The 25679-nt window shown below is 39.0% G+C and overlaps 1 protein-coding gene across 1 annotated transcript in view; it reads left to right on the top strand.

The window, feature by feature from the left end:
* Positions 1-25679, top strand: part of PRTG (protogenin) — a 77822-nt gene that overhangs the window by 30727 nt on the left and 21416 nt on the right. The window contains exons 3-11 of the mRNA XM_065688409.1: positions 452-596; positions 1570-1703; positions 2023-2160; positions 3578-3736; positions 4298-4457; positions 5112-5359; positions 9261-9425; positions 10430-10735; positions 11078-11266. Coding sequence (XP_065544481.1) covers positions 452-596; positions 1570-1703; positions 2023-2160; positions 3578-3736; positions 4298-4457; positions 5112-5359; positions 9261-9425; positions 10430-10735; positions 11078-11266 — 1644 coding nt within the window. The remainder of the gene's footprint in view (positions 1-451; positions 597-1569; positions 1704-2022; positions 2161-3577; positions 3737-4297; positions 4458-5111; positions 5360-9260; positions 9426-10429; positions 10736-11077; positions 11267-25679) is intronic.

Genomic DNA, 25679 nt, shown 5'->3' with positions numbered 1-25679 from the left:
ATTATTAAAGGACTAAAATATGACTGTCAGGAACCAAATGGTGTCTTGGAAATTTTCTATTTTAATTAATTTTCCTTTTAAGTGTAGTAGGGCCAGTCCCAAACTAGTTGACACAAACTTCATTAGTTTAATAAGTGATACGATTTCTATCTGCACGTCAGTCGTTTTGTGTGCTTAATTCCATTTGAGAGAGTCATTGATTTTCATGGAAACTTTTTTTACTGAATTAAGTTAAAGCAAAGTTACTTTAAGTAAACCTTCAGCCAGTGAAACCATGCTACCAAGCAAAACTGACAGGGTAATTAGAGCTGTCTTTCTTTGCATGTAGAAAAGAGGACTATTTGAAGTACTTCTGGGTATTTTTGCAAGTTGATCAGTGATCTCGAATTTGGTTTAGCCAGGAATTTTTCCTCACTTTAGTCTTTTAAATTCAATGTTCTCTTATTTTTAGCCATTTCTGCATTTGAAGTCCAGCCACTTTCAACTGAGGTCCAAGAAGGTGGAGTAGCTCGATTTGCCTGTAAAATAACAGCAAACCCTCCTGCCACTGTGACATGGGAAGTGAATCGAACCACTTTACCTTTAGTCGTGGACAGGTATGGAGAGTTACACATTTTAGAATGTCATTTATTTTCTGTGATAATTTTGAGCCTGCTACAAGAAGAAAATCTGAATACTTGCAACTCTATTTTCCATGTGTGTAGTATATCAACCATTAAAATAGCTAGTAATAGTAGTTAATGAATTTTTAAAGAGGTGTTATGGGTGCAGATCAGAGTCACTTGCTACTGTCTACACAATAATCACTGAGCTATGAATTGTTAGTGGTGAATTTTGTATGCAAGTCATCCTCAGGACTGTGGGATACAGAATGTGTGTGGACTTTGGCTGTGGGGGTGATTTGAACTAGCGGGATTGCTTTCGCAGAAGAAATTATGCTGAATCTGTTTTTCTTTAGAGGGCCAATAAAGAATGGTATGTTCAGCCAATTGAGTTAAAACACTTCATGCTAGGGAAATTCTGCACAGGGAGACTTCTCTTGAATTGATTAACTTGAAGCATACAGCCTTCTCCTTGCTAGAATCTTTTCCTGTCCAAACTGTATTCATTGAACTTACTCCCATCCTTCTTGACATGTAGCTTTTGATGAACATGTCTAAGGTACCTAGCACGCAAAGGAAGGTGAAAAAAGAAACACAGAAATTGAAAGCATAGGTGGGTTTTTGGGAATCGTATACCAGTTGTGCTAGTATATCAGAAATTGCTGCCAAAACTCAGCCAACCTGAATAGTATAAATGTAGTAGCTGGCTAAAGAAGTTGCTTCTGAGGGTGAGAGAGACGTACTTGTTGAAAGTAAATTCCTCTGCTCTCATGGTGGTGCCGGGGGGAATGCTGCCTGTACTTCAGAAATGTGGGGAGATGAGTCATATATAGAGAATGTTTTTGAGCCTCCAGCCTGCTGTTCCCAGGTCAGTGTAGCAGTGGCTGTTTGTAAATCAAGTAGTTAATTCCACGATGGTAATTGCTGGCTGAATGTTCATCGACATCTTTTTTGATTTCTGTGACAGGATAACCGCTTTACCTACAGGAGTTCTTCAGATCTATGGTGTTGAACAGAAGGATGCTGGGAATTACCGATGCGTTGCCACAACAATAGCCAATAGACGGAAAAGCACTGAGGCAGTGCTGAGTGTCATTCCAGGTACTCACCATGGGAGATTTTTTTCAGTGGCATTAGATTTTTTTTTTTACGTTGTAGCAAAAACACTTCCATGCACTAAAGAGCTGTTACTGACCTCTGAACCACTTGCCCAAATAATAATTTTGCTTGTGTGTGTCTTCTGGCTAAAATATCATTCAGTATAAGTTTATGCAGTTACTGAAATGAGGTTTTAGTGTGAATTTAATTTTAAGCATCCTTTAAAAAAAAATCATGTTTTATTTCATGTTTAATTGAGTTTTTGTTTATTGCTCTCACTTTCTTTGAGTTTATTTTTAAGTATTTTTTCCCTCCTCCAAAGCCTCAGACTTGAAGCCTTTTCACAAGCCATCTATAATAGCTGGTCCTCAAAACATTACAGCATCTCTTCATCAAACTGTCATACTGGAGTGTGTAGCCACAGGGAATCCAAAGCCAATCATCTCATGGAGCCGGTTAGGTAAGTCTTAAAATTACAGCATATGACCTTCAGCCTGTGAAGAGGAAGTAAAACTGGAAAGAAAGGATTTCAGCAATTAGGTGACAGTTCTGAGGCTTCATGTAGTAGGTAACAATTAGCACGTTAGGGTAGGATAAGTGAAACACTCTCAGTTGTATACTTCATACTGCTGTTAAGAAGCCCTGAGGTTTTCTGAGGCATTGGACTATGTGCTTCTGCTGTCAATCCGGCACTGCCCCCACCGCAATGTGTGGATAACACTGGGTAGGGTAGTTACCACCAAGGATCTGTGACTTGGAGTAGAATCAGTGGTGAGTTAGGGCAGGCTGGAGCAATTGCATCCTATGAAGCAATCCTGTGAATGCTTTTCCTCTTCTTCTTCATAGAAGCACTGTGTGTGATTTGGACCTTGTGTTAATGGGCAGTTTGGACTATGAATAGGTATTGTCAAACCCCAAGTAGTCTGCCTGGAAGGGGAGATGAGAGGGAATGCAGTAAGAATAATAACATTCATTAGTGCATCACATTTATCCATGAAAACTGCTTCTGTTTTTATTCTGACATGTACCTAAATGTGTAAGTCAGGACTGTACCTGTAGAAGGAAATAATGAAAAGTTTTCCTGCATTTCTATTTCTGAAAGTGGGAGAAATAAAGATATCTTTTGTGGTTGGTTCAGTGACTCTTACAGGCAAAAAAGTAGGAAAAAAGTTATGTAAGAGTCATAGAGCATTTACTGTGAAAATAGAAGAAAATACATGGTAAGCAAATATACAAATTTTATCCCCAGCATAGTTTAGAAGGAGATAGACGATCCCTGTTTGTAAAGACGACGAGGATGTTGGTAGTGACAAACGGAATCATAATGTAAGGCAACTGGGGAGGGTAACTGGGAAAATGCTATTATTTTTTAGCTGTGATGGTGAATTTCAGCTATAAACCATTTATCAAGTGGTGAGACCTAAGCATCTGAATGTTCAGATAACCAAAGAGCAAAGCAGATGTGAAATGGAAACCTCTGAAAGCTCATCTGTGTTTTCACTTTCTCTTTTGACTTTGAAACTCCGATCTATGCCATCACTCTGGACCCTGAGATGTTTCATATATTAGATAGAATCATAGAACAGTTAGGATTGGAAAGGACCTCAAGATCATCTAGTTTCAACCCCCCTGCCATGGGCAGGGACACCTCACACTAAACCATCCCACCCAAGGCTTCATCCAGCCTGGCCTTGAACACTGCCAGGGATGGAGCACTCACAACCTCCCTGGGCAACCCATTCCATTGCCTCACCACCCTAAAAGGAAAGAATTTCCTCCTTACATACAATATATCTGCCCAGACAAGCCTATTTAGATAAGTTACTTAGATACATTGAACAGCCTTGTAATCACACTTTTCCCACTTTCTCAAATAGACCATAAGTCCATTGACGTCTTCAATACCCGTGTCCTTGGAAACGGGAACCTCATGATTTCTGATGTCAAGGTGCAGCATGCAGGTGTCTATGTTTGTCGAGCCACTATTCCAGGCACACGGAACTTCACGGTAGCAATGGCAACTCTCACTGTGCTGGGTGAGCCTGCTTTGACTGTTACAGTGTGTATTAACATCTTGTGTGTGTCTTGAGCTGTGCTATGTACTGGGTTGAATTCTTATCTCAAACATCAAGGGCTGTAGGGAGACTGCAGAGATGAAACAGATCACTGAACTCTGGCTCCTTCTTCTGTCTGTTGACTTAGATGAGAAGTGTCGGATACTCAATGTCTGAGTTATAAACTAGCAGTTCAGTTGCATTGGGAAATACCCAGGTGCAGTGTTGGAAGAGAGAAATGAATCCTATAACAAAGTAGAAATATGTAATATATGTATGCTGTTTGGGCAGTATATTGTAGGCTGGAGTTTGATTTGCTTTTATTCATAAATGCATGAACAAAAATGTGTGGAAATGTTGCTATCTGTGCAGATAATACAGATATTTAAGCAAATGTGCTTTGCTTTTGACATGGGTATATGTGTATCTGGGTGGTCTGAGGAGAAGGGTTTGTGTGTGGAAAATTCATTATTATTCTGACTGTCCTTGCATTTGTGGGGGCTTGATTTTTATGTTCTTTTTTCCCTTGTTACTTGTCTGTAGCTCCACCTTCATTTGTGGAATGGCCAGAAAGTTTAACAAGACCTAGAGCTGGTACTGCTCGTTTTGCTTGTCAGGCAGAAGGAAATCCTGCCCCCAAAATTTCATGGCTGAAAAATGGAAGGAGAATACACTCCAATGGTAGAATAAAAATGTACAACAGGTAAGATTACAATTGCTGTATGAGAACTGTACTAATGATGTGCTACCAAACAGTGAAATTCCAGTAACTAAATGTAGCCAAGCAAGACTCGGGTAAATACAAAATTGGACATTAAATGTAGTTATGATATAGTTGTGGATATTTCCTTGGCAGAAGGAATGCAGATTAGTAAATACCTGAAATCCTCTGCAAAGCTTTTGTGATCACTGCCTTAAATGACAGGATGGGGGAACGGGTGAACCTGAAGAGTTTCACCACAGAGTTGTTCTGGATTTACAGTAGTATAGCAGAGACAAGAATCTTGCTAGTTGTTTGAAGCTCCATTTTACTACTTCTGTAGAATGAGCAGCTCATATTAAGGAGTTGACTAAAAAATGACAGCCCTAAGGTTCTGCTTTTTGCAGGTGGGGACTAGATTTATGGGTTTGTTTTCACTGTGCCTGGGTTTGTATAAGCATGTCAGGTTTTGAGGAACACTTCAAGTTGCTAAATTTAATTGCTGCACATACATTTCTGATAGAAAAGTTTGTGGCGTGTAGGACAATTATACTAAACTTATGAAGCAGAGGTAAACATAACTGTTGTTGCATTACGTAGAGCTAAGTTTATCCAAGATGTGAGATTTTTTTCCCCTTTTCTTCTTTTTGGATTCAGTAAATTGGTGATAAACCAGATCATTCCTGAAGATGATGCCATTTATCAGTGCATGGCTGAGAACAGCCAGGGATCTATTCTCTCCAGGGCCAGGCTTACAGTAGTTATGTCAGAAGACAGACCCAGTGCACCTTACAATGTCCATGCTGAAACGATGTCAAGCTCAGCAATCCTGCTAGCATGGGAGAGGCCACTGTACAATTCCGACAAAGTGATTGCATACTCGGTGCATTACATGAAAGCAGAAGGTAAGCAGTTTGATTTAAATGCTGTTTCACTACATGTGTAGTCAGAGCGTGAATGTCCTTGCAGAGACTCCAATTTGAATGGTTCATAACAAGGGCTGCACCAGAGCATGCTAGCATATAAATGCATATTGTAATCAACATGCATGTCTGGGAAAAAATGCTTTTGCCACATCATCTCATTTGTGGGACTGAGTGTTCATTCCACTCACCCTTGTCTGATCGCTCAGGTGAGTAGATTTTGAAGTTAGGAGGGATTTCAAAACTGGGGCCTCTATACTGCTACCTCTGTTTCACTCAGTCCTCAGCAGGAGCTTCTCTCTACTCTCTCCTCTGTGTATGCTTGGCAGAGAAAGAGAACATACATCAGAATCCTAGAGGTTTACAGAGTGGACTGCTCACCAGAGACAGCTCTTTTGTCTAGATTCCTGATTTCTTCTGACTTTACTGTTTTTTGTCTATTTTGGACTAGAATAGTTGATACTTTATTGACTTAACTATCTTCTCTTAAAACGTATATTGGCTGAATGTGGTATCCTATAATGAAAAATATATACTTTAAAATATACTGAAATAGCCAGGAAATGTTTATCCTAGTCTCTGAAATTATATATGAATTCCTATATAAAAGGGAATGGATAGTTGGAATAAAAATGAGTAACTTGACATTTTTAAATCCATTAATTATTAATTATTAATTATTAATTAATTATTTAATTGCTTTAAGCTAAGGTAACCTTTAAGGTGGTAGAAAACAGGCATTTTTCATAAGCAGAAGTGATTGCCAAATGACTCAATTTTTTTAGGTGCATGGGTTAAACTGAGCTGTGATGCTGCTCTGTTTTCTAGGGGTGATTTCTTTTTCACTTCTATTCAGTAAGTGGTTTACTCAAGAACAGGACTGCAGATGCTCAGTTCTGTGTGGAATACCAGTCTGCCATCTGCTAAGCAGAGGACAGGAAGGACAGCTTAATTACTCTAATACTGTTGCAGGAATAGTTGCCTTTGCTTTGGCAAGTGGGATTTTTCAGGACACAAGAGAATTTTGTCTGAAGGAAAGAGTTTTAAAAGATAATGAGGACAAGAGGTGTGGGAAATTACCCCCCATGCTTTCAGGCACTGAGGTATTGTGCTCACAACCCTGTCTTAAAGCTAATATGAGTAAAGTCACACTAGATAAGTTATCTGGGTAATTGTATGCCTGCTGCCTGTGTAGAGAACAGAGAGCTGGTAACTTGAAAGAAAACTGGGAAACTGTCCTTAGGGAAGTGTGTGTCTGTGCAGGAAATACTTTGCACAGTAGTGAAAGGAGGTATCTTCTGAAGTGTGTTTTCTGCAAAATCATTTTGCAATCCCCGCTATTTTTATTTGCGTATCCAAAGGTTATATCTTGTGAAATGAGATTTTAGCTGGCTTAAAAACCAGAACAAACTCTGAACAAAAGCAACCAACCAAACAAAACCCGCTGGTTTACTGCAACTTGCTTTCTCCGATACCCATTGTCTCTTGATAGTTACTTTATTTGATATAATGCTGTTGTGCATCCTTTTGAATTAGAAAGAAATCCACATAGGGAGAGTGGGGAGGACTGTGGTAAGAGGGGTAATTACAGTGGTGGGAATCAAAATGTAGGTGATCTGCATGCATTTTTGTTTTGGTAACATGATTACATAGTTGCAGAAAATCCACATCAGGACATAAAAACACTGTAGTAGTCTCATTTAGGGGACAAAATGTTGAGTTTCAAAGGCTAATGGCCTGTACTTCTGTAAAAAGAGTTGCTTTCTAAGTGATAGTCTGTAAACCCTTCTGAGGATATTGCCTATATATCAGAGGCATTATTAAAACCCTAGAAGATGCCTTTGTGAGAAAATACCACATCAGCCATTTCTTTAATGTAAATTTAGAAGCAACTCTATTTAAAGAAATGCAGATTAAATATAAAGGAAAATCTTTGGATGACATTCTCACCATACCAGGCCATAGAGGTGCTAACATTCACTGTTGACACGTTCAACACCTTATTTACTCTGTATGAATTCTGTATAATTACGTACTAGTGTAAATAGTTTGTATGAATGAAGGAATTGATTTTGTTATTCCTTTCAGCATGTCTTTGCCCACTCTGCCCTCACACTGTCTTTCAGACCCTAATGAAAATTAAAAATTCTTAGATGTATCTGATTTAACTGGAGTGCATCTTACTTACTTAAAGCTTTTCATGTGTAACTTTTTACTTTATACATTGATGTTCATATGTTGCTCTCTTCTTTTAGTTGGGAACCACATTTGCCAATGTGAGTAAAGAACATTTAATTGCAAAAGAAAAACATAAGTAGTACTGCTGTTTGTGATTCCATAAGCCTTAAATAGAAAGGAAAACTGGATAATACACTGATCATATACAGTTTTATAGGTTTGGGGTTTCTTTTCTGTAGACTTCACAATGTGGTAGGTACTTTGAATACAAAAGATCATTTAATCATTTAATTTCACAACTGGGGTATTCTGGTGTTTCACTGTAAAAACAGGTTCAGGTCCTCTTTCCTATTACTAAAAAAAAAAAAGTTAGTGTTTTAATGAAGTTAGTTGTAGGAACCAACAGGTGTGGGTTTTGTGGTTTTGTTTTTTGTTTCTTTAAGCAGAATATTTTACATTCAAATCGGGGTCAGGGTAGCAAGAAGAAAAAGGGTCTGATGAGCGTGCATGTTGGAGTGTGTTAATTCCTTGTTAGTGATTTAGAAAAGGCACAAAGGGAACGCTGATTGTGGTGGAAGGCAGGCCTTGTTCTCTATTATGGCTGTTTCATTAGGGCCTCTGCATGAGGCCTAGCAATCCATTCAATGAGAGAACAAGTCCTTTTAATTTGAGCTCAAGGATCTTGTTTAGCAGGTCAGAAATCGTGCCTTGCAATTCCTAATTAACAAGCCATTAACTAGTCTGTTGTGAGATGCTCATAATCTTGTCTAATTAAAATGCTATCAAGTTAATTCATACATGTGGGAAAACTTAATGGTGGAATTTGCCTTTCGTTTTGTTTATAAATTCAGTTGTGAAGAGGAGGAGCTGGCTCTTACAGAGGTTTGATTAAGTTGACATGCACTTGGTGTGAATTGTTCGTTAACACAGCAGCTTTCACCACACTTACTCTGCTTTATAGCCTTCCTCTATAGGAATAAAGCCCAACAAAGACAAGGACTGCTGCATGCATTGCTATGCATATTTTAATGTGAATTGTTGACATTTTTTTTCTTTTTTCTTTTCTTTATCTTTTTTTTTTTTAATTTTTAACAATTCGCTATGAGCCAAACATTTGTGAAGCTCATTCTGGTCTGTTCTTATTGGCCTTTCTCCAAATTAAAGAAAAAAAGGCATCAATCAAATGTAATAGGATTCGCAGGGCTAAAATGAGGTCCTTTTGCTGAATAAATTCTTTCTGTTTGTTTCTTTTTTTGGAGGGGGTGTTTGGTTTTTTTGATGGAGTAGAGCCCTCACATTCCTCACAGTCTGCTATAGAAAGGCTCTGTAAATAGGTTTTGAAAAAAACCTCCCTGACTCTAAACAAATAGTTTTAGAAGGTCGGTATGAATGATAAGGCTATTAGGGCTTGTCTGTTGTGTTACTGTACATTGGGCACAGTTTGTTGTGACTAATTCTAAATAGGGTTTAGAATTGCATTCATCATCCGTTATTCAGGAAAATGCTGAAACACCATAATCTACGCAGCAGCAAGACACAGTTACTTCTGTGCATAAAAGAGCTTTTACTTAGTAGGGTTGAAAATACAGAGGTAGGCTGCAGAAGAACATGAAATAACTTTGTAGGATCTAAAAGTTAAGATACTGTGATGGTTAGGGATTGACAGGAATTTTTGTTTGTCTAACTCCTGGTTTCTTTATGCCAGGTTTAAATAATGAAGAGTACCAAGTGGTCATTGGAAATGATACAACCCATTACATTATTGATGACTTGGAACCAGCCAGCAATTACACCTTCTATATTGTAGCTTATATGCCTCTGGGAGCCAGTCAGATGTCAGATCATGTGACCCAGCACACCCTTGAAGATGGTAAGACAAATACCGCTGATTTAGCTGAACATTGTTATTTGCACTGTGTAGAAATGTGCAATCCAGTGCTAGCAGCTCTTGCGGATCCCAAATTTCCATTCGTGTCAGTGAAACTTCAGGATATGCCCAATGTAAGACTGAGCCAGTTGATGGAAGGAATGAGAGTAAAGAAAAGTAAAGTAACGTTCCAACAGGGCAACATTGTATATTACACAAAAATGTCTGCTTTGAAAGACATTTCATTAAATTATGTAGATAACTCCTAGATTTTTTAAGAACTCCCTCAGTGCTGAGAATTTGATGATACCCTGAGATTTAGTCTCTATGACGCTGTCTTGGGAATCTGAAATATGAATCAAACTGCACATCCACTGCATCTTTTGCAAATTTTGGAGGAAAACTTTTTTTTTTTTTGTCTACCTGCTTGTTAGTAGCATCACAATTTCAGAAAAGACCCTACTTTTGTGCAGTGATTTAACAAATCTGAACATCATGATGACAACAAACTGTTTAGTATAGTTCATTAGATACATGAATTCTGACAGGGTTAAGCTTTGGCAGTGTGGAACATTGCCAGTTCCAGTTGTCTGCCTGTCTCTTGTCCAGGAGTTACTGCCCTGATTACACAGTATGGTAGAAGAAAACACACACTGTGTATTCAACAGTACGGGTTGTTGTCTAGACTCTCAGTTTAAGCTGCTGCATCTAACCTTGACAGTCAGGTTGTCAGAACACTAAGGTCCTGATTACCTTTGATTGCTGCTGACAGTAATAAGAAAACATCGAAGGCCTTATGGAAAGGAGCTTGCTAAGGCTATACTGCATACAGAAGGTGAGAAGTATGAGCAGTGTCAAGTTATTCTTAAAATAAACAAGAATCTACAAAACTTCTTGGATTATTTACTCTTACGTTATTGGTATCTCATCATAGACTAAGCTTTCAGATGAGAGTTTTCCATCTCTCTTTTTCCCTGAGCACAAAAACTTTGTCTTTTCCTTTTTAGTTCCCTTGAGAGCTCCTGAAATAAGTTTGACAAGCAGGAGTCCTACAGATATTCTCATCTCCTGGCTGCCAATTCCTGCAAAATATAGGAGAGGTCAGGTGGTCCTGTACCGTTTGTCTTTCCGTCTCAGCACAGAGACCAAAGTTCAAGTCTTGGAGCTTCCAGGGACTTCAGATGAGTATCTCCTTGAAGGCCTGAGGCCTGACAGTGTGTACTTGGTTCGTATCACTGCTGCAACAAGGATTGGCTGGGGAGAGGCATCTTTATGGACTTCCCACCGGACTCCCAAAGCTACAAGTGTGAAAGGTAATTCTTAATGTTACCAGCTTCAATTTTTTTATCACCAGGTAGTGCCAGTACTGACTATCTTCAGTGTGGTTTCATTTTTCTTTGGAAATAACTACCTTTTAGTTTATTTATTTATTACTTATTAATTATTATTACATTAAAAACATTTCAGTTCTAATTTATCCTGAATTACATTGTTAGATTAGCTTTATAGGGAGTCAGACATAACAAATAAATAATTATGAGTACACATATGAGCTAGAATCAAAGTCTAGCGTGAACTTTGGGCACCCAAATGTTAATGTGGAAATTAGTTGTTTCTAGAATATAAGAATGTTATATATATTTCTCTAAAACCAGCACCAAAGTCTCCGGAGCTGCGTTTGGAGCCGATGAACTGTACAACTATTACAGTACAGTGGCAGCAGGACTCTGAGGACACTGCAGCTATTCAGGGGTACAAGCTGTATTACAAAGAAGAAGGCCAACAGGAGAATGGACCAATTCTGTTGGATGCCAGTGATCTTGAGTATACTGTCAGTGGTTTAGGTGAGTATGTAGAATGTTTCTTACCTATTCTGGAAGACAGTGAAGTCAAAGACATCTTTGAGAGCTTAAATCATTAAATCTGAGGCAACAACTTTTAGGTTTGGCCATCTATTCTCCCAGCAATAAACTTTGCAAGCTTGATTCACACAGCTGAAGGAATAATCCTCTCCCAAAATGTGTCACACAACACTTAGATAACCAGATCTTGTAAACGTTGTGTAAGTGGGAAGGACACCCAATTACTTATCCCAAGATACAGAACTTACAGTTAGTAACTGCTGCTAATAAAGGACATCTTTTACTTTTCAGATTAATATGCATTTTTTTCAGCTTTTGTGTATTTATGCCTTACCTAGTAACAGTGAAATATTAATGCCAACTACCAAAGTTTTTTGCTCTGGTATTGCTAGCCTATTTGCTATTTGTAGCCTTTGTCATAGCTATACTGCACAACAAGCAGTGCTTGCTCACCATAGTAACAAATAACCCTTGTGCATGTTATTATCTTGTTAATACTTTTAAGGAGCACTGGTAAATATTTGTAGGACTGAGCACAAAGATTAGGGAACAAAACTTGCTGAGTCCTGTTGGAGTCTTGGAGTGTTTTTGGGGATCACCTGACTCTCTTTCCTCCTATTGCTCTTGCTATGGGAGGAAACATACTCAACACATAGTACAGATGTGTTGGTATCATCCGTAAGTAACAGGTGCTTCTGTAAACACATGTAACTGAGAATTTCTTTCATAAAAAGATGTCATCTATAATGTAATTAACAAAAGTAATGTAGGACTTGACACTTCGTGTTTGAAGTGTGTTGTGATAGTTTACTTAGGGGCAGTGTGGAGAATTAAGCTTGACTAAACTATCAGAATTGACCTGCAGTCTTACCTAGGTTACACGGCCTCTTGACTATGCTTAGATATTTGCATCTGCTGCATGTAGTCGAGATACTGTTTTAGGGGAAATTTGAGGAGAGCATTCTGGTGTGTTAGCTGGGCAACTCACCATCTGTGACCATTTCTAGCCAGAGCATCTGCCAGTAGCTGACTGTTTAACAGAGCTGTGAGACAAAAGAGCAGCAGGCTGAAAGGATGTGGTGTCTCAATGTCCTGGAACATAAATACATTTTTTTTTTGCTTCTTGTTATGCAGTTACAAAGCAGTAATTTCAGACATGCAAATTTATGAATTGTGTGATCTACATAATATGGATTTTCTCAGGACACTAACTCTCCTCAGATTAAAATCTTATTTTACAGAATTATGTTAATCTAAGTGATTTTGACCAGGTGATTTTGTTTATGCATTTCACATTTAAAAGATTAAGAAGTGATCCTACCTGATAGAATTTAACACAAGCCTTGGTGTGACTTGGTTTTGTGACTATGGTAAACTGAATCTTCATGAGCTGAACGGAGGCTTTGAAGACTAATGTTCTGTCATCCATTTGCCTCTCCTGAGGACACTAAACTACTGATTTATTGGCAGCCTCTTTAAAATAAATGTCTTCATTATGAGCTACAGGAATTAGTAAAATACTGCAAGTGTGACACACAAAGGAGAAAGGGGTGTTTTAAGATTTTGGTTTCATGTGTGTTGTATAACATGGTCAAACAAAAAAGTTATTCCTAATTTGGAAGAATATGCTAATAGTATTAGGTGCTTCCCAGTGTTGAAGATGGAGTAGTTTCCAAACAGTCCCTCTTCATGTCTTAGTTTGTCATGACCTAAGGCTGCTCTACCATTTCCTGTTCTCTTGCACGGTTAATAAACTGCAGATAGAGTTGTAGTGACATTTGGAGCATGTCAATATGTCTCCCCATGGAACTTTCTGTAGATGTTGGTACAACTGCCGGTTGTCCAAAATCTGTGCACTTAAAGAAGACGGTTCACTTACTCTGTAGCAATTGAAGTGCATCACAAAATCAGAATTCGTAATATTCTCTAATCAAACAGAACATTAGCACTGATGATATAAGCACTGTTGGTTGCATTGATTGTTGATAGCATTGATATAACTACTGTTAAAAGTTTGAGATGTCTACAGGGCTCTTGATGGAGGCACAGGTGTGAGAAGTAAAGCAGGATCAGCAATGCTAGTGTAGAACAGGTTACAGTGATTAAACATGAAATACAGCAATGTGAATATTATATTGAATGTTTTGATATCTTGTTGATTCCTGTGTTGCTTTTTGAAAACTGACCTCTCTTACTCCAGTGTGCGTCTACCCAGTTACTTCTGTGTATTTTTAAACCGGATATTTAGCATGAGAGTCACCATATAAATAGAATTAAATGATCTGATCAGTCACAGCTACCATTTTCAAAATAAATATCCACAGTTTCACATAGACATTTGTTTGTGATAAAGGTCTTGGCATTTATTTTTCAAGAGCAGGCAGTTTCCTAGTCCAGTGTAAAATTCCACTATTACTTGAATTTGCCACCGGAGCAGACCCTTGGGTGCATACCATGCATTTTTGCCTCTATTTTTAATTCCTTCTTTGCTTCCTCCTGCTTTAGAAAATTTTCCCTAACAGGAAGTCTTTCGTTGTGGCACTTGATGAGTCTGCTGGTACAGGTTCTGTTTCTGTAATGGTTCAAAATACATGTGTTTAGAATTTGAATTTTGTTGGTAAGAGTTTGTTTGGAAACCTTCTTGCTGTGTAGCAGGAGAGGGATTGGAAAGTTCACAAGTTAAAACAAAATAGGTGTCCAGAGAAGCTCATCTCCCATTTAAATGTCTTCAAATTATTTTTTTCAAAGACTATTTTAAGCATGTGCTTTTGCATCTTTACCTCAACACTGTTAGTACTCACTATTGTGCTAGGTGGACTATTGGCCTGTCACAGCTCACTGTGATTGCAGCTATATGACCGGTAGAAAGGTAGAGCCTGTACAAGGACAGTGACTCAGAGGAACCCATTTTAACTTTATCTGGTTTATTGGAGTTAGGAACTCTTTATAACTGGGTTGAATGCTGATAAGCATCTCATCCTGGAACCTACCTCTAGTTAGCAAACTGAAGAAAACATGGTCAGTTATTATGCTGTAATGCAAGAGTGCTATTCCTCAAAGCTGCCTGGAAGTCTCCCTCTCTGAGCTTTTTATTGTTTTTCAGTTCTTACCATGCTAGAAGTGAATTAGAGTGCCACTGGCGATGGGGGAGTGCAACATGTTCTTGTGCCATTAATGCCTTCTACACTTAGAGGGAGGAAGGAAAGCAAGAATTCACTCTGCTAATTCATTCTTCGATAATTGCTGTCCGAGACCTGTCCCACCAGGAGTGGTGATAGCTACAGTGAAGGTTTCAGCAAGTTGCACTTCGGTGACAAGGCTAACTTAGAGACTCACACGAACCCCTGAGGCAAGCAGGTTGTGGCAGAGGTGTGCACCTTAGGTGCTCTTTTGTTTCTGTTGCATACAAGATGATGTCACAGTAAATAACAGTTTTCAGGCAGACACCTTAGGGCATGGATAAACTGGTCTGTTAGCTTTGGTGAAAATGCCTTGAGCATGGGAGCCCACACAGCTTGGCCTTTCCTGGGTGAAGGCCCTCCCTGGGACAGCCTACGGAGAGGGGTGTCCTGCACTGGGAGCTGCGGGAGCACTGCTGGCTCCCCAGAGCCTGGGGCACTTATTTGCAGGCTGTAAGGCACTGGGCAGAAGCTGCAAAGCTTTAAAAACATACATAAAATAGTTCGTGATTCCTGAGGCTTGGCGAGACTGCAGCTCACTCTTTGGGATAGCTGCTTCTATGCTAACTGGCATCATCTGAGCTGTGTCACATGAAGGGCACCACAACCCCTTGCTGCTTCTTCTGGCACTCCAGTTTCACATTACCTGGTAGCATTTTCCCCTGCCTCAGTAATTATTTTTCTTTTGGAAAAATTATTGGATTGCCAGATTAATTTGTGGGATTTACTCCAGAAGTTTGGTCTTAATCAGAAAAACTTCCCTGCCTGAAAGCTCTTTAATGTCTTCTCTCTTTACAGAGGGGAAATAAGGGAAGGTGCATTTGCCTGCTCTCCTTTGACTTGGGCAGAATTTCCAAGTCAAGAATTTGGCAAAGTGTAAATGACACAAAGACACGTTTTGTTGACCCTGCATGTCACTCTCCTCTGAAAAGGGGGCTTGTGCTGAAGAATTAGCCAACTACCTACTACGCTTAGCATTCCCCCAGAGACCTGGCCTTCAGTTGTTTAATTTCCCCTAGATCTATTTATGTCATGTTACAACCGTGATTATAGCTAAGCTTTAGTCCAGGTCAGCAAAGATGACAGGGTCAATCTACAGTCTATAGAAATTGAGTAAAGGTGTGTGAGAAGAGTCAGTGCAAAGAATTTCTCCTATTAAAGTGCCTGATGCATGACACCTAAGAGTCTCTTGTAATGGGTCTGTAGGAGTGATTATGAAGTTTTGTAAAGCGGTAGATGTGATGGTCAGATATGACACAGTGGTTTTGTTTGCACCATACTGCAGGCGGATGTGCTAGCAAATTGTAAATTAAAAAACATAATGGCATCTTGACAGCTTAGAGATCTTGTTATGATCTGCAAATACTGTGATATAGAGAAGGAATACTGTAAGAGCATTACGTATGTTAATGGAGTGTTTTCTGATAGGTAGGGTTATAATTTCAGTTTTATCCCAGGTTTTGTTGATGCCAAAATAATCTCACATACTTGTATCTAAAAATTCTAGGGTATCCAAAATTGTGGATATGGGAATTGCTACTTCTCTTTGGTTATAAGTTACTATGGAAGCTTAGCTTGGGATTCCCATACAAATTCAAGGAGCCAGTCATTCCTACAGTTTCATGAAATGATGTGAAAGAAGTACAGGTCTTCTCTCTCAACACTATTCTTTTTATTTTTGCTTCATAGTTAACTGTTCCTAAATTGCATTTAATGAAATATCATCTAGTACTAGATATACAATTTCTGCTTGGATATTTTGTGTCAGACATTCACAGTTAAATGTTGATTTGAACAAACTATGCAGGTCTGTCTAAAAAAAGGATCAGAAATGACTTTATTTTTTAATAAAGATCAACTGAAAGCTCAATTTTCTTGCTTGGAACGCCAGATGGTAGCACTGTGTGCTGTATATACTGTAGCCATTATATTTACATTGTTACATAGTGAAAAGTGTCTAATAGCTCAGTGGGTGACCAGGACAAATATTATCATTTATATCCACTGTTTACAGCCGGGTCACTCTAGTGTTTACTCATGCTGATTACATCCTTAAACTAAACCTCTTATCTGTCAGTTCTCCTGATTGTGTGTAACAGGCTTGCTACTACTACTTATTAGCTAAAACATAAGGGATTTGCTGAGAGAGTGGAGGGGGAATTAACAAATACATATTGCCATATTGCACAGTAATAAACCCAAAAGCCTAGAAGTAGACTGCGCACGTTTGAAAGCAACCTCTTCCTCAGCTAACTGTGACCTCTTTCACAAACATGGCGGTTTATGTATATTTGTACTAAACAGACCTGAGCTCTTGCCTAGTCCTGGCATGATAGTGTGCTTCTAGTACATGTCAATAAACAAGAGACACACATTCCTTACTTTCTAGCCATGAAAGGCAGACCTGTCACCACCCTAAATGAGCCTGTCTTCCAACTGCAGATGTGGCATATCTGCATATCATTTTTTTTCCCTTGTTTTTTTTTCTTTCAGGATTTAAAAGGAGAGATGGAGAAACCCCCATAGATTAAAAGAGAGAAGGGAAGGGGGTTTATTACCCTGTATTTTTTTTACCTGCAAAAAAAAGCTTTGGCAAGCTTTTACCTCTTTTATATAAGGAACCATATTGCATTTTAAAGGCTGTAAGTGTAAATAGAGCTCAAACTGGGTTTTGTTCTGTTCTGTTGTTGTAATTTACAAAATGTCACATTGTGTTTTGTTTCAAATACATGTCAGTGCTAGCAACTTCTCTAGATGTATTTGTAGCAGAAAGATTCTTTTAGATTCAGATTTATTGTTCTTACTTGTGCAGGAACTAGGTTGGATGGCAGAGGCAAAGAAAGAATCAAACCTCTGCCTTATGCAGTGTTTCTGGTTATGTTCTTGTTGGTCCATGTGCAGCTCAACATGTACAAGGACAAGCCAGTGGGGAATATCAGGAGGTTGCACAGCGCGAATAGACTGACATGAGGTGACCAGACGAACTAGTTGGCAGAGTCACCCACTTGGTTCATTTCTCCCTTATGGAAGAAAAATACTACGTTGCTCTGTTCAGCTGAAAAATTGATTCACTCAGGTTGTAAATTGAATTCTTACTGAGCAAAACTGAAGCTTGTGTTTAACTATGCAGCCCTTTGTTGGAGCACGTTGGCATGGCATCCATTACAACAACTGTGTCTTTGGCTCAGCTTTATTTAAGCACTCTTACACACGACTGAGTGGGAATCCTAGATAAATATCAGCTTGTTCTGACCAGATTTGCTGAGGAGAGGCCAGTTAACTATCAGCTGCTAATGCCACATACTTATTATGCAGTTCAAGTGCCACATCTCTAAAAATGTAGTGCCTTTCTGTGTAGTTCGGCCATTATTTCTCTTGCACTGTGCAGTATTGCAGTTTTGTGTCATAATTAAACTTTTGCTCTTAAAAAAACCCAAAAGGATTACTTTGCATGTGTTTTTTCTGACAGCATTTAAGTTTGCCTCTGTTAAGGAAATTGGACTTACAAATATTTGTTTTAAATCACATCAGTGTTACTTCTGCCCATGTCTTAGTTTTTGAAAGTAAATGTTATTTTTGTACAGTTCATTTGTAATGAAAAGCTTTAGTTAATGTTAAATGTTTTTGTCAATTTTAAATTTCACCATCAAGCCTCTCAGTAGGTTACTGATTTAGCCAGTAATCAAATTCTGTAGGCACTAGAATACTGAAATCTTAACATCTGCATTAGCAGCATAACTGGTTTCGGTGTTGATTAAAATGTTACATATGACAGACAGAGGAATCTCTAGGCTTTCTTTGAATTAACTGCAGAGTCATGAAATGGCTCTAAAATTCATAGAAAATTATTCATTTGCTTACATGCTAAGCACTTAATCTTGGGCCAGAAAGGTGTATTCTTGCTCTCTTAGACAGTTGAGATCTTTCAGAAACAGGTAGATTGTGTGTTGGAAGAATTGCCTAATATATTTTTATGTAACCTTCTGGAACAAGCTCTCTGAACTGTTTCAGTTTGAGCCCATTTATCTCGGAAATTAGTCCTGAGATCCTCATTTAAACGTGACTTGACTTTTGCAGTAATTCATTTTAACTTCCCAAGCTGGTGGGCCTTTAAAGGGGATAGACACGGCGAGAGAGAAGATACCCAAGTGCAGGATAAAGACTGAATATACTGTACTTCAAAAGGCAAAATAGAGTGCTAAGACCAGTTAAGCCCGACTCCCTAAAGAGATAGTGGGAGCTGTCAGGATAAGGGAGGTTTCATTATTTCATGGGACAATGCTTTGTAGCAATTTTAAAGGTAAAATGCAAGGATACAGGCTTTACCAAGGCAATGAGAAAGATTGTGTTCCGTGGGCCCACTCCAGTAGCACAGAGGGTTGTTGCCTGGTTTTGAGAGACTTTCTGTCTCTATCAGCGGTCCCCATAACTGAGTTGGATGCGGTTGTTTCTCTCAGGACACCAGACTAATTGTGTCATAACTTGAAGAACTGGAATCAAGTGTGCTGCAAAGCCTTGGAAATAGCAGGGAGAGATTTTTTGCACTCTGGCAGTCAAGCAGAATGTGTCGTCTTGAAAGTATTTAAAGGTAAAATTTTCAGTGGTGGGAAAGTGATAAGAATCTTGCAGGAAATGCTCTCTGCTGCTGTGCGTTCTTGGGGTAGGAATTCCACCATTTAAAGCTAAAGCTGTGTGGGAATTCAGTTGGGAAATTGTGTCATGTTGATTGAGTAACAGTTAGGATGTATGCAAATAGTGTTTCATTGTTCGTTTGTGGAGCTGAAGGTTAAAATTCGCTTCATGAAAAGGACGTATTGATCATTCCTTACATTGAGAAAGTTGTAAATTATTTTAAATAAAGCCCCTCTAAGTTGCTTTTGAAATGCTCCTAAGTATTACAATGAATATGTAATGGCATGCATTTTAGTAGCTGTAATATAAAAGTGACCAATAAGTAAAGACTAATTTATTGGAGGTGGAAATTAAGTGTGCACCCCTGTTTAGAAAGGAAAAAAGAGCGAGCAGTTAGCAGTGGCAGGAATGACCAGATCATTACTCAGTTTTCTTAAATAAAACAAAATAAACTGAACCAAAAAAAACCCCAAACACCCTCTCCCAAAAGAAAACCCACAAAAAAAAACCCCAAATGCAAAACCCCACTCCAAACCAAACCCCTCAACAGCTATCTACATTCCTGCTATTGCTATGCAGCCTTTGAAAGATTTAAACAGAACTTTAAATGTGGTGGTTGGGGTTGTTTTGTTTTGTTTCCTTTTTATTTCCTGAAATGAGAGGATTTGTCTCTGGGAAAGAGCATTATTTAATTTGCTATTTATTAGGCTTCATTAGTAAAATACTTAAGTCCTGGATTGCAAAGAAACTGCTCCTTGGAGAAAGCTTAGAGAGAACTCCTGTTATAGGAAATTAAATCAACATTGTCCATTAATCATACTGCACGTCAACCCCCCAGACCTCTCTTGATTGTTCTTGGTGAATGTGAGGAACCATTAGATGTGTGAGGTCCTTAAAGGTCTGAGTAAGTCAAAGGGGAAGAGTTTAAAAAAATGCCACCATTAGCACATGAAAGAGACTTCAGAGTGGACAGAAGAAAACATTTGCTGTACAGGCCTAGTTACATTTCTTCATTTTTCCCTGTGTTGTTTTTCTTTCTTCTTTTTTCCCCTTCCTATTATTTTATTTTCTTCCTTTGTTAAACAACAATCCAGATGTTGTGGTCAAAACTTAATTTCTCCTGAGCTTTTTTTCATTAACTTCTTTTGGGTCATGTTACCGCTTGTGACAGTTGTACGGGAAAGGTAATAGTAGGGGCTCTCTGCAAATTCTGTGTTAGTGATAAGTAAAGGCACTTTCAAAGCTAAGCTAATATGTTTTCTGGTAGCTTGCCTGCCTTGAGTAACACCTTGGTTATATATTTGCCATGAAGGCATTATTGCTAACAGAAGGATTTTTCTATTTTGGGAAAAGATGCAATTGTGGAAAAGCCAATGTTTGTTTTCTTCAGGCTGCATGGAGTCACACTTTTGAGGCAAACGAAAGGAGGGTCTATGGGAAGTGTGTGTGTGGGAAACAATCTTGGGTTGGAAAAAGCAGCTCTTGCAGTGCAACTTCTTTTACAAACCTTTGATTTTTTTATTTTTCATCTGGGAAAAAAGGTTTAGGAGAAATAGGTTTTGCACAAAAAGTGTATTTCAGCACTTATGCTCACTTTCAGTGTTTTTGCTAGTAACGTGGCTGAATATTGTACCCCAGCTCAAGCTGATTATCATTATGAAACAAAAGTACTTGTTACTGCAAATGTTTGCAGAAGCTGGGACAGGGAAGTACGTTCTTGATCCTGTTTGGTAGATCAGTTAAAGATTTGAGTTTTCTGTCTCTTGTGTGCATGCAGTTGTGCATGCTGTGGCTCTTTGTGCAACTGACACATTTGTATATTCAGACAAAGGAGGGGACATGAAATATTGTATGCAAATACATCTTGAGGATGGGGTCTGTGTATCAAATGATCCCAGGTCTTTTACTGGAGGCAACTGAACTGGATATGTTTAGAAACTGTAGGCTAGGACGATGTACATAGGGGAAGAGAAGCAGATGGGTAGGTGTTCACTTCTGCGCCTTGTGTCCATTTACCCATCAATTCCCCACTTTCCCTTTTGCATATTTAAGATGCAGGAAAGGACATGGTCACAGCCTGTTGCCTAGCTCTGTATCTGTGTGTCTATATTTGCCTGTGTATCGAGAAACTATTGGGAGAAAAATGGGATGTCTTCTGGCTTCCTGATCCTCTTTGTCTTAGTCTAGTCCAGCAGTTTTCCACCAGGAGTATACCTCTTTCTGTATTAGTCCTTTGTATTAATCTTTATTTTCATGATAACTGCTAATGTTGGCCTAACCTAGCCCTTTTTCACTACTCATGTCTTTTGACTGCCTTATTCCTGTTCCTCACTTGCCTTTATCTAATTTTTCTTAGTTTTCCATCAGTTCTTAATGCCTCAGTGACAACCAGAAAACACCTAGCTGTAGCACTTCTTACCAGTTATTTGTGCTGGAAAACTGCTCAGGGGTGGCTTGGATCCATTACGTCTTTGTATATTATCCAAGCAGAGAAGACAGGTATGCATGGGCTGTGATTGCAAGAGTCCTGTCATACATGCAGTGATGATCATCCCTGTCCTTCAGAAATGACAGCCAGATCATGCTTCCAATCAACCCAGTAAAATACCTGAAGAAAAGCACTAAAGCACAGTCAAGTTGTAGGACAGAAAAGTGAATTTCTTGGCATGACTCGGAGCACAGGCATGAATCCAGGGTACTCCAGTTGGCCCAGCAGTGCCTACACCTCCCTCTTTTGCTTCAGCCTCCCTGGTGGAAAATCCACTTCTGAAGGGTCATCTTCCCCCTTGTTGAAGCCAGGGGGGATGCTCCCAGTGGGAGCGCAGGGCCTGTGTTGTCCCTTGTGCCCTGTGCAAGGCAGCTGTAGCACACTGCCTGGAGAGAGGTGTGACAGAACCCCACTTTAGGCAGTTATTTCTATTTCCACTTTTCTGTGTTATTTCTGCAAATAACACATGCTGTGTTCTTCCAGCTCTTTGTAGCCATTCCAATGAGGTTCACAGGTGGATGAGTGTTCACTGTCCCACCTTACAAACTGGGAGCCTGAAACACAAGGAGAACAAGGGCCATTTTCAGTGGTGTTCCTTGGGTACTGATGATTTAAACTGAGAGATACGATATCCCTGAAATCAGTGACTGAACTGAGCTGTAGATTTCCAGACTTCCAGCTTTGCATTCAGACTATTAGATAACAGCTCCCCCTTGAGGGAAACTACTTTCATTAATAAATTCATAACAGGGCTATTCTATCATTGGAGGTTTTGTGTGGATAGATTTGAGGGTCGTGATTTCACCAGGCTGCATAAGATGAAAGACTAGTGGTGGTTGTGTTGTGTCCTGACCAGCTGGTGGTTCTGTCAGTCACTGGCTCTGACTGGCATGTCACTTAGTTCTCGGAGTTCATCAAAGTACAACTTGGAACACAGTGAAATAGCAAAATCTGGCACTTTTGGAAGAAACGACACCACATTCCTTGTGTACCTCTCTGTGCTAATTTGTGCTGCTTCTCTCTGTGCTTGCATTAACACTTGTGCACTTGCATGGGGACAGGCTGGGAAGTTAGCCTGAAAGAAAAATAACTTGGCAAACGAAGGTAGTGGCAGGAGTGAGTGGCTGAAGGGTGAGGGGAAGCAGGCTGGTTTCTTTCAGCAGCAGTGTTGGCTAATGCTGGTTTAGAGTACTCATCAAACTGCAGGCTGAACTTAGCATTTGTAAAACTGAATTAATGATGGGAAACCCTTTTAATTGTACAAAGGAAGATATCTAGCTAAGAGTTAAGTAGCTGTGTGTTTATTTTACTGAAGTAATCAGTCAGACTGCTTTCCATTTTCTAAGTGTTGTATAAACTTCATATGCAGAGGAATTACCTCAAGATAATTTTGTTCTCCCTTTTTCAATCCAGATAGTAGTACATTTTGAGTTTAAATCTTGACTGCATTAGGAAAGATAACAAAAATAACCTTGATTTTGAGTAGCCTCCTAGTCCTTACTCTGTACCTTTTGGTTTGTTAATACAGTGTTTCATTTAATGCATGTTCTTCACCAAACTAGTTAAAAAATACAGCAGGTATGGCGAAAGATTTAAATTACAGCTGGTCTGTGGTCAAAGATCCTGGCAACAGCAGCATTGCTTCCCATGAGAAGTGATTTTTTATAGGAAAAAAATTTAAGAAGATTTTGAAGGAAAATTCTAAGCCTGAGCAAATTTCCATGTATGTAATTATGGAAAATACTTTACACACATAAAAAGCATTCTTGGAAAAAGATATGTGAAAAGATTTGTGAAATTCTATTCCAGATTCTGCAAAGTTGTATTGTCCTTTTCCATGGTGTTGTTGCTATTCTGAGCATCCTTTAAACTACAGTACTATTTACCTGTAGCAAGTGGTATTTACTTTCAAAACACGTTGTAATCCTTTTCCAAGTGGGGGAAAAATACTGTTGTCTTTACAAAACACTACAAAGTATAAAATAAATAGTAGGTACTGTGTTGTCAACCGCAAGAGCAAAAGATTTTCAGACATTTCAGGAAGCCTGGTATCTTTTAGGCTGCTCTTTTTCAGATGCTTCTTTGTATGGGCCTTTAAGAGCATTTTTGTGTAAGGTTATTAGTACTCAGAACACAGTTCAGAGAATTACTCTGTTTAAAGGATTTTTTTTGCTCCTGAGATTAGGTCCAAATTCAGATTGTACATGTTGACCCCTCTTACACCACCTGTGAGATCTGTCTACGGTGCTTTCAAGGATACTGTTCCAGAAGTTTGGTCTTAATTAGTCTTCAAATAAACCATTAACATCTATTTAGCTAAAAGCAACAGCGTTAACTTGCACAGCTGCTGCCACTAATATAGACTGAGTATTCCTTCTGGTGGATTATCTCAGAAGAGCAGTCCTGGGCTGGAAAGAGATGAACACAAGATGCCATTGAAATAGGGTTTTAGGTGGAATCAGTGTGGAGGTGAAAAGTTAATGTAACTTAACTTTTACAGAGCAGCAAATTCTCCTGGCCTTCTTGCTGGGTATTTGTACCAAATCTAATCTCACCGAGAGCATGCAAGAGGGAATATAAGAGAGAGTAGTATATTGGGCTTCATTACCTGGTGACAAGCTGTCACTTACTATGTTCTTTTAATCAACTTTTCTGTGCAAATTCCTACCACAAAACTCATTACGAATAGCTCATGCTAATGTGTCACTGAATATAACAGCAGTGCATATTAGAGCTAAGGATATTGTAGCGTCCCGGATGCTTTTATTATCATTAGAAATGGAAATTTTCTTCAGGACATGTTTTAGAAGTCCGGGATGTGCTGTATGAAAATGTAAAGGCTAAAAATAACGCTGCTGTGCCAAACCATTAGGGAGGTACTTCAGCATAATCTAAATGTAATTAAAATGAATACACTTGCTAAGTGTCGAAGATACGCAACCAGAGAGGCTGTAGAGAATAAGGCATCTTAAGAAGGTAGTGAGGAAAAAGTCACAGACATATTCATGTATGGAGAGAGAGATACTGCAATGTATTTCATGGCTGAGGAAACAGAGACCTGTGTCCTCATGGCACCACACTTCAGGTGAAATTGCCTGCTGAGTTGAGGCATTTGAGTTGAGCTCTTTCCAAGTGCTATTAGCTGTCTTCCCTGCTTCCTGGTTTACTAACCTGTGTAACTGGAGAATGTTTAGCATTATATGCTGAGTTTTCAGTGAATACTTGCATTAGAAGTAGTGTACAGAGGGAGCTTGATGCCAACCTTGTATTTCAAGCTTTTTTAATGCATCTGGATTTAACTCCAGATGTATGAAGTTAAATCCAGATGCACTAACAAAGTATGAAGTGTTTGAAGTATTCAAGTTGTCATATTAGAAGCTGTAAATATGTATCAGACTGTCAGTCTCTGACAAATGTGTTGGTTTAGCAAATTCACTATAAAACTTGTCAATCTTCTAGGTTAACTTGCCCTTCCACCCTGTATTCAACAAAAAAGTGCCAAATTTTGAGCTTCATTAAGTAGTTCCTTTACTTACATCTGCAAAGTATTTGTATAATAATAGTTCAGTGCTCACACAACTTCATACTGCAAATGCATGGACACAGTGTAGATTAGGTGTCTATATGCCTAGTAGGTGCCCCACCACAACCTGATGTCTGCCAAATAAAAGGGAGCACACATGGCCCTTGACACCTGCAATAACAGAATGTCCCACTGAAGTTTGGGCCCTAATTATAGATGCAGCTGGATATAGGCCATGGAGCCAATATTTGCCTTAAGAATAATACAGTGGTGGTTTCTACTAGAATATATTGTATTTGTTCTCCTGTAGTGACTGACTTGTGTCACATTTAGCAATGTGCATGTGTTAGTGCAGTTCTTTTTTGCCCTTTCAAGGAGGACAGAGACAGATTGATTGTTAGTTGCCCTACTTGAAACTTTTGCATCTTGCCGTCATGCCTGCAACAGTACAGTGCCTAAAGCTTGAGATCTGAGAAGAGTCACCAGTCCACAGATGTTTTTGCAATGAAACCGTGCACCTCCTAGAAAGTCACTGTGGTACAAGTAATGATAGATAGTGTTTTCATTTTGCTG

The sequence above is a fragment of the Lathamus discolor genome, chromosome 8 (genome assembly GCF_037157495.1).
Source record: "Lathamus discolor isolate bLatDis1 chromosome 8, bLatDis1.hap1, whole genome shotgun sequence".
NCBI lineage: Eukaryota > Metazoa > Chordata > Aves > Psittaciformes > Psittacidae > Lathamus > Lathamus discolor.
Note: the sequence above shows the minus strand (reverse complement) of the source record. Positions and strands in the feature narration are given on the sequence as shown.